This window comes from Vespula vulgaris, chromosome 2, assembly GCF_905475345.1.
Source record: "Vespula vulgaris chromosome 2, iyVesVulg1.1, whole genome shotgun sequence".
NCBI lineage: Eukaryota > Metazoa > Arthropoda > Insecta > Hymenoptera > Vespidae > Vespula > Vespula vulgaris.
The window spans coordinates 18,315,058-18,333,091 of record NC_066587.1 but is presented as its reverse complement, the minus strand read 5'-3'; the positions used below and the strand labels follow the sequence as shown (position 1 = coordinate 18,333,091).

General features: G+C 33.9%; 1 protein-coding gene and 1 long non-coding RNA gene across 2 annotated transcripts in view; one reads left to right on the top strand and one right to left on the bottom strand.

Moving 5' to 3' along the window:
* LOC127072567 (protein CEPU-1-like) overlaps positions 1 to 13,750 on the top strand; it is a 67,985-nt gene extending 54,235 nt beyond the window's left edge. The window contains exons 3-12 of the mRNA XM_051013078.1: positions 8,488 to 8,697; positions 9,042 to 9,436; positions 9,773 to 9,926; positions 10,079 to 10,351; positions 10,542 to 10,651; positions 10,975 to 11,164; positions 11,257 to 11,283; positions 11,363 to 11,389; positions 11,468 to 11,577; positions 11,701 to 13,750. Of these exons, the coding sequence (XP_050869035.1) occupies positions 8,488 to 8,697; positions 9,042 to 9,436; positions 9,773 to 9,926; positions 10,079 to 10,351; positions 10,542 to 10,651; positions 10,975 to 11,164; positions 11,257 to 11,283; positions 11,363 to 11,389; positions 11,468 to 11,550 (1,469 nt within the window). The 3' untranslated portion in view covers positions 11,551 to 11,577; positions 11,701 to 13,750. The remainder of the gene's footprint in view (positions 1 to 8,487; positions 8,698 to 9,041; positions 9,437 to 9,772; positions 9,927 to 10,078; positions 10,352 to 10,541; positions 10,652 to 10,974; positions 11,165 to 11,256; positions 11,284 to 11,362; positions 11,390 to 11,467; positions 11,578 to 11,700) is intronic.
* A 1,304-nt stretch (positions 13,751 to 15,054) lies between these two features.
* On the bottom strand, positions 15,055 to 15,556 carry LOC127072585 (uncharacterized). Its single transcript, XR_007785533.1, has 3 exons — positions 15,455 to 15,556; positions 15,278 to 15,357; positions 15,055 to 15,186 (listed from the first exon to the last, which is right to left on the bottom strand). It is a non-coding gene; the product is annotated as an uncharacterized LOC127072585 (long non-coding RNA).
* Between the last annotated feature and the right edge of the window lie 2,478 nt (positions 15,557 to 18,034).

The following is an 18,034-nucleotide window of genomic DNA, read 5'->3' as shown; positions in this document are numbered from 1 at the left end:
ACGGAGGTTCTTACACCCAAAGCAAAGGAGGCATCAGCACCAACGGCATCTGTGCTCCTACGTTATCTTCCCGTTTGGCTTCGAGCCAATTTCAATGTCGTGTCCCTTTTGCTATTTCTCTCTTTCTCTCTCTCTCTCTGTCTCTCTGTCTCTCTCTATTTCTCTATGCGTATGTGTGTGTATATGCGTGTCTCTTTCTCTTTCCTTCAACGTTATATCCCTTGCAGACTGCTCGAGAGCAAGGTTATTTTCGAGTTAGCGAACTGCTCGCGCAATAACGGATTCGAATCGTTCATCCACGTCTGCTAGACTACTAGCTAAACTAGAGAAGAGTAGTCGTGAGAATTACGCAATAGAATTCGTTTATGTATGTATGGATGGATGGATGCATATATGTGCGTACGTTCTATACTTCTTCGTTATGAAGATCAAACGGAAAGAGAGAGAGAGAGAGAGAGAGAGAGAGAGAGATATGAATGTGTATATTGGAAGAAAAAGTATACTATAGGATGAAAGATTTCCGGTTCTAAAATATAATTTTCTTACTATCGTATAGGTAGATATATATAATATATGTATATACAAGGTGTTGTTCAAACGTAATTCATTTATTAAACGATAAAACCTACTCGGGCTATTTTGATAGAATCTGTCAATTTTTAAAAGCGTTCGTTTTGTAATTCTACAGTATTTTTAACGTCATTTAATTTCGTAATAACGAAGTAACAAAGAACAACGGCCGTCGCTTTTTATTCCTTTCGAAAAATTCCTTAGTACCTCGAGCGTCGAAAAGTCAAAGTAATCGTCTATTTCGAATTATAATTATATTAATAAATTATTTAAATGTTATGTTATAATTTAAATTATATTTGACATTTAAATTAGAAATTATAAAGTGTCATAATTATGTCCGATCCGTTCATCTTATATTTCGATTGATATATAATTACTATAATAATAATCGTAATAATAATCGAAATAAAAAAAGATGTAAGAAAAAAGTTAAAGGAAGATCGAAGAAGTTGGAAAAGTAAAAAACTCATAAAAAAGTCAAATGAATCCGTCATTGAGATGATTTCTCCTCCCCTTTCTCTCTCTCTCTCTCTCTCTCTCTCTCTCTCTCTCTTTCCCTCTTGACTTTCCTTCCTCTCGAGTTGGACGTATCAAAGGGCGGCTCGCGCCGCTTAAATATCCTCTTTGTATCGGGCATCGGTCTCCTCTGTGATTCAGACCGCGCACTAAAAGAAGAGGTGCTGGTGGAGGTGGTGGTTGAAGGAGGAAGAAGAGGAGGAGGAGGTGAAGGAGGTAGAGAGGGTGAAGGAGGAGGAGGAGGAGGAGGAGGAGGAGGAGGAGGAGCGGCACGAAGCTGCGTTTTTTAGGCCTTCCACGTGCACACATGCATATACACGCTCCCATACGTACACAGCATACAGCATACAACGCGATTGAATTCGGGCAATGGCACTCCCTAGTTTTATTATCCGTCTTCCGACACTTACTGATTGGTTATTTGCATCGTATATTCTATATTCTGATTACATATGTATTATTAATTTTGTCTATCTCTGTAGTTACACGTATTTTCTTTCGATAATGAATTTTTAATCCGAATTTTTCGTTATATTTATATAACGAAATTACTGCTTGGTTATTTATAATGGTTTATTTATAATGATTTAAATATAACGACACTTACTGATTGATTATGTGCATCGTATATTCTATATTCTGATTACATATGTATTATTAATTTTGTCTATCTCTGTAGTTACACGTATTTTCTTTCGATAATGAATCTTTAATCCGAATTTTTCGTTATATTTATATAACGAAATTACTGATTGGTTATTTATAATGGTTTATTTATAATGATTTAAATATAACGACACTTACTGATTGATTATGTGCATCGTATATTCTATATTCTGATTACATATGTATTATTAATTTTGTCTATCTCTGTAGTTACACGTATTTTCTTTCGATAATGAATCTTTAATCCGAATTTTTCGTTATATTTATATAACGAAATTACTGATTGGTTATTTATAATGGTTTATTTATAATGATTTAAATATAACGACACTTACTGATTGATTATGTGCATCGTATATTCTATATTCTGATTACATATGTATTATTAATTTTGTCTATCTCTGTAGTTACACGTATTTTCTTTCGATAATGAATCTTTAATCCGAATTTTTCGTTATATTTATATAACGAAATTACTGATTGGTTATTTATAATGGTTTATTTATAATGATTTAAATATAACGACACTTACTGATTGATTATGTGCATCGTATATTCTATATTCTGATTACATATGTATTATTAATTTTGTCTATCTCTGTAGTTACACGTGTTTTCTTTCGATAATGAATTTTTAATCTGAATTCTTCTATTATATTTATAACATGTATATTACGTCGTAGTTTTATATAGTTCTAATTTTGTTATGGCATTTGTAAGTAAATATCTTCGTACAGGCGCTTTATTTCTTTCATTTTGATAATGAATTTTTAATCCGAATTCTTCTATTATATTTATAAAATATAAATTACGTCGAAGTTTGATAATTCTAATTTTGTTAAGACAATTACACGCATTCCCACATATACACTATTTTCTTTCGGTAATTAATATTTTACCCACGTCTTCATAATATTTACGAAATGAAACAAGTAATTGCATTGTTACTTTTTTTTAAGATCCACAACTATCAAAGGACTATGCAATTATCTTATTTGTTTAACCTATATTTAATCAATAAATTAATATCACATCGAAATCATCGGTGTCATTTTTACACGTATAAAAAATAGAAGAAAAATATTATAGAATTATGATAAAACGTAATGATTAGTGTAGTCTATTTTTGTAGAAAAAAAAACACACACACACACACAAGAAAACAAAAAAATTCAACGTTTACAAAAAAAATTAGATTACGAATAATTATTCAAACGAGTCGAAACTTTCTAATAGTTATTAGTAACAAGAGAAAATGTTCAATGTTCTTTAGAGAGAACACACACATGCACTTGTTTTACTCGCGATTGTATATTCGAAGCAAAGAAGAAAAGGAGAAGGAGGAGGAGGAGGAGGAGGAAAATAAGAGTGCGTACCTCCTGGCAATAATAACCATTAAGGCGTGAGAGAATGCGATGGCTGACGTCACTCATTCAGCATTCCCGATCCATCGGAGAAGGCTGACGAGCTCAGCCTTTCGAAGGCTTTTTCTAAACCCTTCTGAATCGAAATATTATGCGTATATTCATTCCACCTCTTAGAATTTTCATGCATCGAAAACAAAGTAAAGAAGGAAAGAACATAGTTCTTTCACAGGTTGGTCAAGAGTACCTAATCGATTGATCTTTTCCAAAGCTAATTTTCAAAGCTAATTTGTTTCTTCGAAACGTGAAAATGTTTCTAGGCTTGTTTGTAGTTTCACGATTTGACAAAAAAAAAAAAAGGAAATAAAAATAGAAAAAGAAAAAAAGAAACGTTCTCGAAAAAAATGACGTACGTTGATTTTTGAAAATCTGAAAATTGGAGAATTTTACTAGCCTTGTTTGTAGTTTCGCGATTCGCCAAAAAAAAAAAAAGAGAGAGAAAAAACGCTCTCGAAAAAGAAGATGTACTAAAGAAGATTGATTGTCAAAAATCGTTTGTAAACTTTGGTCGCGATCTCCCATACAATCAAACCTAAAATATGAAAAAGAAAAAAAAGAAAGTTGATCAAGGATTACTGTTCATCTCGTGAAGCGACTCGAAACATTTGATCGTGAGAAAACTTTAAAGAAATGAAAAATGTCCGTGAAATTTCACGATTATCCTTCCAAGAGAAGATTACTTTTCCCATCATGGTGGCAGTGAAGAAGGGCGAAGAATAAAGAGGTGGAGAAGAAAAAGAAAAAGAAAAAGAAGAAGAAGAAAATGGGGGCGAGTTTTGAAGGTAAAAAAAAAAAGTTTCCCGGAACAAACAAAGACGAGAAAGTTTTATGATGCTAGAAAGAAGGGGGAGAAGCAGAAGGGTGGAGGAGAGGGGTAGAGGGGGTTAAAGTGATACGATCGATAAGAAAAAGAATTCTCGAGAGATCTTTCCTCTTCTTAGTTTCGTCTTAATGTACACGTTCCTGCCTAATATTTTCTGTTATGAAAAGAAACGAGAAAGAAAAAATAAAGAAGGATACAAGAGATAAGAGAAGAAGATGTGAAAAGGAGAAAACAAAATAAAAGTGAAAAAATCAAGATTGCGAACAAATTGCAAATAAAAATTACAGTTCTTCCTCTCTACTAGAATATGAAGAAAAACGAGGAATAAAAAGAAAAAGAAGAAGAAGAAGAAGAAGAGAAAGAAAAGAAAAGTGCTTTTCGTTTGATCGGCAAGCGAAAATATTCTCTTGGAAAAAGAGATGGCTAAATTTAGATCAAAACGTTGATCGCCTTGCACCCAGAATCCCTTTCTCGATCGGAGATTCAAGTCCCCTTTGGATAAATATTGTAAGGAGATCCTCCTTTCGCTGCCATTTGTATCTGCTACTTCGAAGCGAAGGATAAAGTTAGAGAGAGAGAGAGAGAGAGAGAGAGAAGGAGAGAGGCGATGATCTTATTTTAATACGTTGGGTTGTAAATAATACTTCGTCGAAGGCCAGAAATATTTTATTTTATTATAGAGACTGGTTGGTCTAACCAAAGTTAAAGAGAAAAGATCGTTTTATTGGCAAATGGACGCTTTGGAAAATACGCAAATATCTTTACCGCAAACGTATAATCCTCTCTTTCTCTCTCTCTCTCTCTCTCTCTATAACGAGATTTCTCGTATTATTGGTTACTCGACACGCATAACGTATGCATGCATTTCTATGTGTGTACATATATATGTGTATGTGTGTGTTTGTGCATGTATATCCTCAGGGTCTGTGACGAATCGTGTAAAAATAAGTTGGTTCGTACATACATCGAAATAATTTTTGACCGATGATAAAGCGTTCTGGTTAGCTTACGTGTTCTAATACTATTATGTCATTTCTATTATAAAAATATTAATTTTATTTTATCAAAATCGTTCAAGCAAGCGAGCAAGCAAGCAAATAAATAAACAAACAAACAAATAAGTAAACAAATAAGCGAGTAAAAGTATAAGACAGGATGTCTAAGTTTAAAATTATCTATTTCTAGTTCTCGAAATGGACAGCGGAAAAGTCATAATTGTCTGCACTTTGACATTTTCAAGGTACACACATACATGTGCATATATACGTACAACGTACAGAACGCGGTTAGAATTTACGATTTGTCCTGTGATTTATGTGATCCAACGGCTGACCGTTTGTAACGCACCGGATATATATATATGTGTGTATATGTATGTGTATGTATATATATATATATATACTAAAATAATACATGCATATCTTGGACCTCTCGAGATAACGCGAGATGACGCTTACTTACCTACATCTGGGACGTTAAGAATTTTGTGGATCGTATCTTTTTCTTTTTTTTTTTTTTTGGCAGTTCCCTTCCTCTATTATTTTTATCGTATTTCTTTGTAATGATTAACTTAATTCTTACTATATTTATACTCGTATATATATACATAAAATTTATATTAAATATTAAATTAAATATAATTACTATTTATACATAAAATTATTATTAAGTATTAAATTAAAAGAGCCAAACTTTCGAATCATTCTCGTAAATAATTAAAAAAGAAAAGAATAAGAAAAGGACAAATTAGAAAGACAAATTTATTTTATTAAAATTATCTACATACATACATACATACATACACGCACATATATACATATAATTTCTAATTCTCTAATCCAGGTTATCTATTCGAAAATTCGAGATAATATCGTATCTCGGTCACAGGTTTCTCCCATCTCGTATAACCAGATTAAATTCGTCATATTTGAATGGAAACGTAGAATTTCTACTATCGTTTATTTTGATTTATGCACTTTCCTATATTAAACTGAGAAGAAACTGTGAACGAGAAGAAGTTACATCTTATAACCACGTTGCTATGTAGCAAACGAATCATACGAAAATATGCGTGCATATCTGTCTCTCTCTCTCTTTCTCTCCCCCATTCTTTGGGAAAGGATGACGTGTCCGTGGGATAGCCGAGCTGTTGGTAGCAAAGGTTGTTTTTCTTTTCCTTTTTTTGTTTTTCTTTTCTCCCTTTCTTTTATTCTTTTCGTTGATCGTCGTCTACAGTCTGTATTACAGCCTGTGACATCATCGGTATCGGCCTAGCGTCGTGTGCCTAATGCAAAATAAAGTTTGCGGTTTTTGATCACGTCCGTTATGTCTCCTTTGCACGTTCGTCACGCATACTTTGCGTCTTCGTCCTTTTTTTTTTTTATTTGATCAAAAGAAAAGGAAAAAATAAAGAAGAAGAAGAAGAAAAAAGAAACGAATGACAAACAAAATAAAAGAAAAAAAAAAGACACGCACACACACGCGCGCGCGCAAACAAAATAATGGAGACACGTTCTTCATCCTTTCGCAATTAACTCTTCGTACTCGTTCCATCGTAAATGCTAACGATGGCTGACGATTCGATCATACGTGATCCCATCATATACAGGAAATTGTTTTCCCTTGTCGTCGAAATAATTTATTACTTGGGAAGTGAGGTGTGATGAATGAAAAAAAAAAGAGAGGAGAGAATAATAAAAAAAAACAGAGAAAAGAAAAAGAGACAATAGGAAAGATTTAGAAAAAAAAGAAAAAGATATACGAAACAAGGTCGTCACGAATATCCTGATATATCGAATGAATCGGTCGAGAAACCACACCTTTGTGTGTTCAATTCGTTACATAGAAAAATTAGGTCATCCTAACTCTGTTGCTAAATAGATTGTCTTAGTCCTTTCATTTGATCATTTTGTCAGACAAAGGGATGTTGCGTTTAGACGAAATGTCTAAGTTTTTCGTTGGATAGATAATACGTTCGACGAGATTAATGGCCGATCGATAGAGTTCTTATGATCGTACAATCCCTTTCATTCTCTTTGTCTTTTTTTTTTTTTTTGGTTAATACATGACCGCATAGAGACATAGAAGGGAAACAACAACAAAAAAAAAAGAGAGAAAAATGGACGTTCTTCCGGCGGATAACATGTATCCTGAGTGAAATAGTCTATAGACCGTTCAGGGTGAAAGTGGATTAAGCTATGGGACACCATGGCGCCTTCCACGTGGATAAAAGCTAGGTCGTTGCTAAGGGACTTGTGGGGTTGCTAGCTAATTGGAAGCTGGCCTATGTAGTTGTATGTAGTAGTAAAAGCTGACTGACCATTAGCCCGGATTCATAGCCTGCTTCTGTATATTATTTGATCAAATATTATCTCCAACTATTATTCTTCGAGAGTAATGTTAAGTGTATATTATAAATGATCGTTTTAACGAACGATTCGATGATGTCGATGTGTTCTTAATATATCGTATTTCATGTGTACGTACGTATAGTATTATTTTCAAGCAATTAATTTTTCCATCGAGATTACATGCATATATATACGTGTGTGTGTTTCTAGACTATATTGTCGTATATAGAGGGATGTTTCAACATTTTTCATTTACTCCGATAGGTCATGCGAGATTGCCTAGAGTATGCATAATTATGTATATTCCTATACCTTGCGATAAGAGGTTCTAGGTAATAGTGTTAATGTGTGGCGACTCGATGTCGTGGAATGACAAATATATACGTACGTAAGTGTACATGTGTTTATATATATATAAAAGAAAGAGACTAGAGAACCAAGGGGTTGGCAACTAGTGCAACCCATTTTTTGTCGAGGGTGTGGTTCGGCCAATGATCTAAAAATCGTACAACACGGTAGTCGTCGCCGCCTTAGTAGTAGCGTAGCTTAGTTAGAAACGGCGAACCTTAAAAAAAAAAAAGAAAAACGAGGCTAAACCGAGCATAGACACGAACAACCCGCTGAGAGGCGTGGAACCTCTTACTTCATATCTTCTTGGTCATCTTTGATAGGATTTATACATTTTTATTTGGCCGATCACCTTGTTCACCTAACGTGTGGAAATAAATCGTTGAGAGATGGATAAAAGAGGAAGGCAGCCATTGTTGAGGCAAGGGTTGGCTATGGTACTCTCTCTCTCTCTCTCTCTCTCTCTTCCTCTTGCTCTTTCTAGTCGTCGTCGTGTATTATTAGAATCTCTGATGTGCTTATACACAGGCTGTCCTGAAATCAGGCTGGCGTACGTGGACTAGAAATCTAATTTCAACTTCGTGCAGCCGGTTCGTGGTATTTGGTAAACGAATCGTTTCGTGCCTTCTGCGTAATCAAATCTGTGCCGAGAGCCGAGAACGGGTCACGATCGTATATATATCGCAAATTTGAATACTTCGAATTTGATTTCATTGTAACGATTCTTCTATCTTCAATCAGATATCTTACGTCCGAATACGTTTATATCTTTTACCATTGATTTCAGGCTGGTGTAAACCGTCATCGAAGAGCTTCGAAGATGTCGATTACAACGATGACGCACAGGCCGATGACAGCGATGATTATTCTCAAAACGACGACGAAAGTGATACTCCGGATACCATCGAGGAACCACCACAAATTAAATCGAATCCGGAGAGTAAACGCGTACGATCTGGAACTACCGTTACTTTGCCTTGTCTGACGTCGAATGCAGGTTCGTGTAAAACAAAAAAAGAAAGAAAGAAAGAAGAAAGATTCTTTTCCTTTTAACCAGTTTAAATCCTTGAGATATTATTTATATCTCTATAAAAAAAATTAACGAATTATTAATGTTTATAATTTTTCATTAATAACGTTATACTCTTCAAAATCACCACTATTTTCCGATTCGCCGATAAATTATAAAATTTCGTTGGAATAATTTCGGTTCGAACATGAATGAACGATTTTTGATAATAAAGTAAATGTTTATACGCGTTAATTGTAATCGTAATTGTAAACCTTATGACGATAACAATCGCGATAATATACAACGATGAATTTTTTTTTTTTTTTCAGATTCTTTTGCGGTCGTATGGAAAAAGGACGACGAGTTTCTCTACAGCGACGATAACGCTCTGACGCAGGATAAGAATAGAATCGTTAGAACAGCGGATAACAGCTTGGTGATCTACAATACGACGGTTAACGACACATCCGACAATTATTCCTGCAGTATTCTCAGTGATAAACCTATTACGATCACGCACAGATTACTCGTCGACCCTCCTAACGATAGATCGCCATCGGTTACGACTGTATCGTCATTGTCGACGATATCTACGTCATCTTCGGTACCAATAATATACGTCACTCCATCGAATAAGGTAGAGGTCAAACAAGGTCAAAACATTACCTTGGGTTGTCACACCAAAGTCCAACCACCCCCGATGGAAATGAAGTGGTATCATAAGGTATTATCGAATTAATTAATTACAGAAATAATTTCATCTTTTATTATACAGGCACGATAAAAAATTGTTAAACCATTGATCGTAAAAGTTTCCAAATTCAAAAGTTCAAAATCAATTTATTCTTCCTTGAGATTTACTCAGATTTTAAACGAGTCTTGTAGGAAGGATTATAGTTTCGAGTAATTGATTTTTATAATCATTTAGAAACTTACTCTTTTGTCAATTTGTTGTATTTATAATTCTCCGTCATATCGATTTATATATACATACATACATTTATATATTATATATATATATATATATATATTATATTATATCGTATTCGTTGCGTTCCAGACTAAAAAATTACACAACGACAAACATACGATGATCCATAGTGATTACATTACCATATACAAAGTTGGAAGACACGATGTCGGTATATATCAATGTTTAGCCGACAACGGCATGGACAATCCACCGCATTCTGCCATTAATCTCATCGTTTATTGTTAGTACAATGGAATCTTATTTTCCTTTCCTTTTTCTTTTTTTTTTTTTTTTTTGATTTTAACTACCTTTTCATAATGTTTTTAATGCGAATAAAACTTTTCTTTTTTTTTTCCCCCCTCTAACTTTCTTTCTTTTTCCCTTTGGACTTAGACGCACCGGAGATCGAGGTGGAACGTGAAATTGTACACACAGGTGCCGGCGTCGAGTCAGAGATCACGTGTATCGTTCACGCTCACCCACCCGCGAACGTGACTTGGTATAAAAATCAGAAAGAACTACCAAAGAGAGGAAGGATCTCGCGAAAGGAAAATAAATTAAGATACACTCTCAGGATTATGCATACGTCCGAACAAGACCTCGGAGAGTACACCTGTCAAGCCAAAAACGAGTTGGGTCAAGCTAACAGGACCATCTCTCTTACTGGTAAATTTCATATACATATACATATATATATATATATATATATATATATATATACATACATAATATAAAAAAATTTTTTTCGTCGAAGATAGAGGGGAGATTATTCTTTTCTAATGAAATTATTATATAGAATTATCGAGCGAATATTAATCTTTTCTCTTTTTTTTTTTTGTTTCTTTTAATTTTTTAGGAGCTCCGTCGCAAGCAACCATCTACGCAGCCGAGTTAATGAGAGACGAGAACGACAGTTTTATTTTAAAATGGCGTCTCGAAAGTTACTCTCCGATTACGCAGTACATAGTATGTTGATAAATGTATTTAACAAGTGTTACATACGAGCCAAAGACCTCTAAGCGATTTTCAAAATCGCTTACTCCTTTTCAAAACTTCTTTTTTTTTTCTTCTTCTCAAACTGTACACACCACGGCTTTTTTAGTTTCTTAGAAATTTAATTTTTCTTTTATCTCGTAAAATTAGTCTAATGAGTCTTGCAAAATTGATTATTTTAAATCGCAGGGATAATTTTGTGTATCAAATCTTATCGTGTATAACAATATTTGGACAAGATAGAAAAAGATATATATGTACGTATGGTAACTTTGTATGGTTCGATGTGTTTAAAGCTTAAATATCGTCGCAAAGGAGACAAGGAATGGCGAGAAATCGAGCCACGTGTAATAGATGGCCAAGGGAATCAATATACCGTGGAACATTCTCTCAATGGCCTAGAGGATGGATCTTACGAAGCGATCCTCGTAGCTAGAAATTCCTTTGGATGGTCACAGCCATCTGCTCCACACACATTCATGAGGGGTAAGAATATACGTCGATAAAATAATATTCCATTATTGGTATGATTCGAAAGGGCGAGTCCGTTAAATGTAAATTATCAATCCTTTTTATAGATCACAATTCTGACGAAGCGACAGATGGTACGTAAAGTCTTATTAATTGTAAACGTAATTATTGTCTAATCGTAAATATTAACGTAGAATATCATTCATTTTATAGATAATAATTCTGAAAAGGCAGCAGGTGGTAAGTAAACATTTTATCAACGTTACATATATATTTAATATTCGAATATTTTTTTTATTGATTCATATTATTTTATAGTCACAGGATCGGCAGTCTCGATCCGACCATTTTGGGCCATCCCAGCGTCACTCCTAGTCGTTTGTGCCTTCAGAAATCTGTAATTTACGAAAACTGTTTAAACTACGTAGGTGAGTATTTCAACGGCCAATAATACCTTTCATCTTTTATAAAATACAATGAAAAAAGAAGAAGAAGAAGAAGAAGAAGAAGAAGAAAAGAAATGAAATAATCTTGATCGTTTTATTCTCTAGATAATTTACTGCAGCCAAAGCATACACCAGCAGACGTCGTGGTGCGATTAATAATGTAAGGACGCCTGGGAGAAGCTTTATTATTCAAATACGCTTCATAAGACATCCGTTGTCTTTGTCCGAATTATCCGTAGAAAAAACAGGACAGTATTTGCATTGATTTAAGTCAAATGAGATATAAAATCGAAAGAAGTATTCCTACAAGTTATTTGTTTCTAAACTGTTAAATAAATTATTATTACGTAAAAAGGAAAAAGAAATAAAAAAAAAAAAAGAAAAGAAAATAAAGATGCAACAAAATGGCAACGGACACTTAACAATTCTCCTAGGTGCATCGTTGACGCATGTTAACGATGGAAAAGCATTTTTATTTTACTCCGTCAAATCATGAGTAAATATTAAGAGGGGGGTTCTATACTTTAAAATATATTTATATATCTATATCTATATTTATATCTATATATATATGTGTGTGTGTGTATATGTATGTACATATATATATATATGTATATAGGTATAGATATTATATAATAAACATAGTATTCACTGTACATGTGTAAGCCCAGAGATACACAATCATTATTATAATTTATTTTTGTATGCTTAAGATTATCAGATCAATGTTTAATGGCGTTGCTGTTTCGTGCCATGCGTACAGGTACATCCTGTTTTGTGAACCTGTAAAGAGGAAGCGGCACAAATTAATTACGTTGCCTATGGCAAACGAGTAGAACGGGCATGTACCTAATATATCATAGTAACAAAAATATACTTTATTATCGATTATCATTCTGATTCTTGTAGGAGGTTAACGATAGACGGATTATAAATTTTCAAAATGCAAAACCATAATAATTGCCATGACTCTCAAAAGTTGGTAATTATTATTTTCACATTATTATTATTATTATTATTATTATTATTATTATTATTATTATTATTATTATTATTATTATTATTATTATTATTATTATTATTATTATTATTATTATTAAAATAATTATTAATATTATTATTATTATTATTATCATTATTATTATCATCATATAGTTGCTCACGATTAAAGAAAGTTTATTATTTTCGCTGTCATCTTAAATGTGTATATTGCATTGTGTGAGTTAATATGTATGTTTGCGAAGGATGGAAGAATGTTGTGTTGTGCTGTAATGTTTTCCATATTAGGTTGCTAATAGCGATATATCAATTTAGTACACACTTTCTGATTAGATCGAGTAAACGAATAAACCTCGTGCAAAAAAAAATATTCTCTAAATGTTAGCACAGAAACAACTTTTATCTATTTTAAATTTCGTCTCGTATATCTCTCGTATACTTATATATACATATATGTTCACTATGCGATACAACCAATTCATTGCTTATAGTTGGCTGTAATTAAACTTGATCTAATTTTCCAAAGACCAAAGTTCATCGAATTGAAATAATACGATATAATAAAATGTATGATAATAAATTATATAACAATCTTGAATAATGAAGTTGAAATAATTACAGCTATGCTATAAGTAAAATATCAATTTCGCACGGTACTTATTTTATTAAGTTGGACGTAGCACGTTACCTTAAAAAGGCGTATTATTGATTTCTTCAACAAAGAAAAAAAAAAGAAAGAAAAAACAAAGAGTTCCGGATTCGGTTAATAATTCTATTAATTTCTTCTGCATACAAACAAACGGATCATGTAATATATCAAAATTTTTGTACATATTTAATGTGGTGCTACTTATAGTTTCCGATTTCGCAGTACCATCGAATAACAATGAAGATAACGCAATCGTTACATTTTACGGACGCTCTAACGTTAATACGAATAAGAGAAGGATAAATTTCTATTTTTTGAAGTAAATAACATGCAAATTATAGTCTTATCTTCACTCCACTACTGCTTGTATCGTTGCCTTATTCGATGTAACTTGTACAATCAATAACATACATTAATCAATAGAATAATATAAAGTAAAGTAAATAAATAAATAAATAAATAAATAAATTAAAAAAGCCGCAAATAAACATATTATGCAGTAGAAATGATACCTCGATAATTTATTCGCATATCACGTATCCTTGGTTGTCCGAAGCAAAATTAAATTAAAAAAAGAAGAAAAAACAAATAGAATTAAAATAAAATTTATATAAAATATATACAATTTCGTTTATATATTCGCTTGAAACCATCGTGAAACGATTTGATAACGAAACAATTCGTTCGCATTTTCCTAAATAATTAAATATTTAAAGTTAATATTAATATGTTGTAACGTTAAAAGATAATTGTGCGTAATGTACATTGAAGATACAAATAGAATGAATTTCTTTCACGTCTTATATATATATATATATATATATATATATATATATATATATATATATATATACACGTACGAAATCATTAATAAACATAACCGCACGATTTAGACGTCGATCGACGATAGTAAACAGTTTCATGACCTCGGGCTACGACTTTGAGCGTAACGTGCTAGTTTATCACGATACTTCGACGCGTTAACATCTTCGCTGTGATTAGCATCGCTCGTACGTTCAAGCTATTATATTTGCATAACGCAGTGCATCTTATTAATGTTTAACGAGTGTAATTAATAACTTCGCACGTGTTATCTGTACCCGTTAAAAGAAATATCATCGTGCGACTAACTTTTCGAAAAGATTCAGAGAATTTTATTACGTATTAAATCATACTTTTCGAAATTAATAAATACGACGAAATATTTATGCGTTTAATTTTCTTTCAACGCATTATGTTTTATATATATATATATATATTAAATAATCATTTTTATTAAATAATCACGCAAATAGTATCGTAAATCACGTAAAAAGTATGATTTATAAATTGAAAATTGAATTTTCTTTTTTTTTCTCTTTCTTTTCCTTCCTTTGCGTTTTCATTTGAATCCGTTCAATAATTATAATTTTGTGAATTAACGAACAATAATACAATTTGCGATTTTTTATATTTTGTATATTTCTATTTGGATCCAACGTACGCAGCGATCTCCATGCGATGAGACTTGGACGATCGATATTGCTTGAAATCATAATTAATAACAGAAATATTTTCTATTAAAATATATTATCAATATTTCGAGTATATCGATTTAAGACCGCTCGTCAGCCTTGGTTTTAACAATAAGTACAGACGTAATTCTCCAACGACTTTAATTAACAAGGGTTAAAGTGCATCGAATCAACGTATACACGAAGCAGAAACGAGATCACAAGGAAGTGCGCCAAGGTCTCACTTTGTTTAGCTTACGCGAACAGGATATTTTATATTTTTATTATTAAAGTTTAATTATTCCAGTTTCTCTCGAGTGGAGATGTTAAGTGTGGGACTTTGCGCGCGTTTCTCGTTCTCTTATCCTCATTTTCTCTTTCTCTTTATTTTTTTTTTGTTTTCTTTCAGGTACGCGATAAGAGTACTCGCGCGTGCGTCGGGACCAGCTTCTATCGTGTACAATAAATATTTTCAAGTAAAATATCACAAAATAAAAGTTAAACGTTATATCAAGAAAATATTATTTTTCATTCTACTTACATTCCATTTTATTATATCTTACGTATTCTATCGCAATTAATATCCAATTAGTGGCTGCTTAAATAATTCTACCAGTTCAACTAGAAACAAAAAAGTATAAAGTGTGTACAAGTGACAAATATTTTCTAGTTAACCCAGCTTTAGAGAAACATAATCCGACGTATGATTTTTTCTTACTTTTGTCAAACGTTTTACTATTTTTATTACGTAGACAATACGATTTCTCGATCGTAGGTCACACGTTAGAAGAGTATAACCTACACAAGCTCATACACCGATACGATAGGGGTAGTATTATCCTATTGCGTTTGTAGTTCATATCTTATCCGCACCTACTAAAGTCGCATACGCTACGAGCGGAAAGTGGTGAACGAAACGATACATATCTTCGAGATATCATCGGTAATGCAGAGCGCTTCGATACCTACTGCGATAAGTTCAGCAACTTTACCTACATACAAGCAAATAGAAATAGTTCGTGAAATTAAGTTGATGAAACGAGTAGATGTCGTTAAGCGTTCATCTTATTTCGATTTTTCGATCCGTAAATTCTAACGAAACATTTTTTCTTTTCTTTTTCTTTTTTCTTTGTTTCTAAAACTAATTCAAAAGCTCTCGACGCATATCCATCAATGTAGAAATATCAGTTCGGTGACAGTTATTCGTGATCATTCTGTAACGGTTCTCTATCGAGAATCAATCGATATCGAGAGAATCGAGGAAATCTGGAACGGAAACGAGATTTCATCGAAATATTGTCCGAGCTGATCTACCAACGTTAACTCGTCTCCGAGTCGATTACGCGTGATCTAAATTTACCGTCGCGTTTAGGTACGCCACAATTTCCGTTTCTCGAAAAAACGGTAACGTCGAACTCGTTGAACGTCGACGAAAGAAAGAGAGAAGCGTGACGAAGAAGGGACGACGTTTGGATTTGTTTCGCGTCGTTACAAAATTCACGATCATTACATCTTCGTCACTTTCGTCGATCGTTTTCGTTAGAAATAATCGAATGCTACGTATTAATTAAAAATCTATTAACGCTCGTCGTATGCTACTTATCGAATCGACAAAAGAACATATGAAATCTAAGCGAAAGAAAAACAAAAAGAAAAACAAAAAGAAAAAGATGACGACGATGGCGACGACGAATCCGAAGCTCGTAAGATTTCGGTAATCTTCGGGTTTCCCGCTAGGGCCGATTAGCCGGGTCACGTGACTCGATTTAGCCCAGGATCCTCTTGGTAATAGTGCTTCGGGTAGCCGACTCGGACTCGGTGGCGCGCGACGCCGTGCAAAAACGCGTGCACCGAACCGCACGGGCGTTTGCGCTTTCGCACACATACGTACATGACACATGGATAGATCATACGTACACACAGATCCATATATAGTTATATGAACATATACGAAGGAAACGAGGAAAAAAAAAGAGAACGAGGCAGAAGAAAAAGAAGAAGAAGAAGAAGAAGAAGAAGAAGAAGAATAAGAGATGGAAGAGAAGGAGAGGAGGTCGTGCATATAACGCAAAGTACGTGCATACGTACGTACATAACACGCATACATATACACACATATATATATATATATAAAACACTCATATATCCTGCCATACGACGAGCAAAGAGAGAAAGAGCGAGAAAGATGGAGATAAAGACATAGAACGAAAGAGATGCTGTCGTCTCTCTTTTCTCGCATCCGCCAGCGTCCTCCTCTCGCACGACCTAAACGAGATGACTTGGCCGCGCGAGAGGACAGACTCGAGGGGAGAGGAAGAAGGGTCGAGCCAAGAAGACGAGGATGCTGGCGGTGGTGGCGATGGCGATGGCGATGGCGGTGGCGGTGGCGGTGGCGGTGGCGGTGGCGGTGGTGGTGATGGTGGTGGTGATGGTGGCGGTGGCGACGGAGGGGAGTGAGAGGGAGGGGGGTGACTTGAGAAGGAAGAAGACGACCCTCCGGCCGTCGCACCGCACAAAGAGATCCGCGCTCTCTGCCATCTCTGAAGCTCGATCCATACGCGACCAGCATCTTTTCTCTCTCTTTCTCTCTCTCTCTCTGTCTCTCTCTGTCTCTGTCTCTGTCTCTGTCTGTCTTTCTTTCTCTTTCTGGCACTCTTTTTTCTATTCTCTATCTTTCTCTGTTTCTGTCTCTATCTATCTATCTATCTATCTATCTATATATCTCGAAATCGTACTTGCCACGATGATTGTACTTGCTCGATCGGAGTAAGGAAATCTTGTAACTTTCGTTCGAAATAAACGAAGTCGATCTTTTAACTAGATGTCAATATTAGCTGTAGAGAGAGGGAGAGGGAGGGAAGGAGAAAGAGTATACATAAGACAAAGTCATTTAATAATTTCGATATTCGATGTAATAAAAACTAGAACGTAGCTCGACCCTCGTGACATCCGATGTTTGTCGGACGAGAAAGAGGAATAACAAACTCGGTCGTTGTCATACATATGTATGTATATATGTACGTATGTAGAGGTAAAGAAATGACGAGTATTATTTTCCGATCGGTATCTCCACCGATCGGATCGATTTTATTCGACGTTCATCGATCTATGTATTTCCTGCGATAAGAATGATATTTTTCTTCTTTGTTCATTGATTCTTTTTTTTTTCTGTTTTTTTTCTTCTTTTTTTCTGTTTGGACAGGAACCTATATATATATATATTTATACGTCGTCTCGTCGACAATAGAAAGATCGTTTAGAAATTCGATTGGATTCGATCGGCGAGTGATAAATTTGG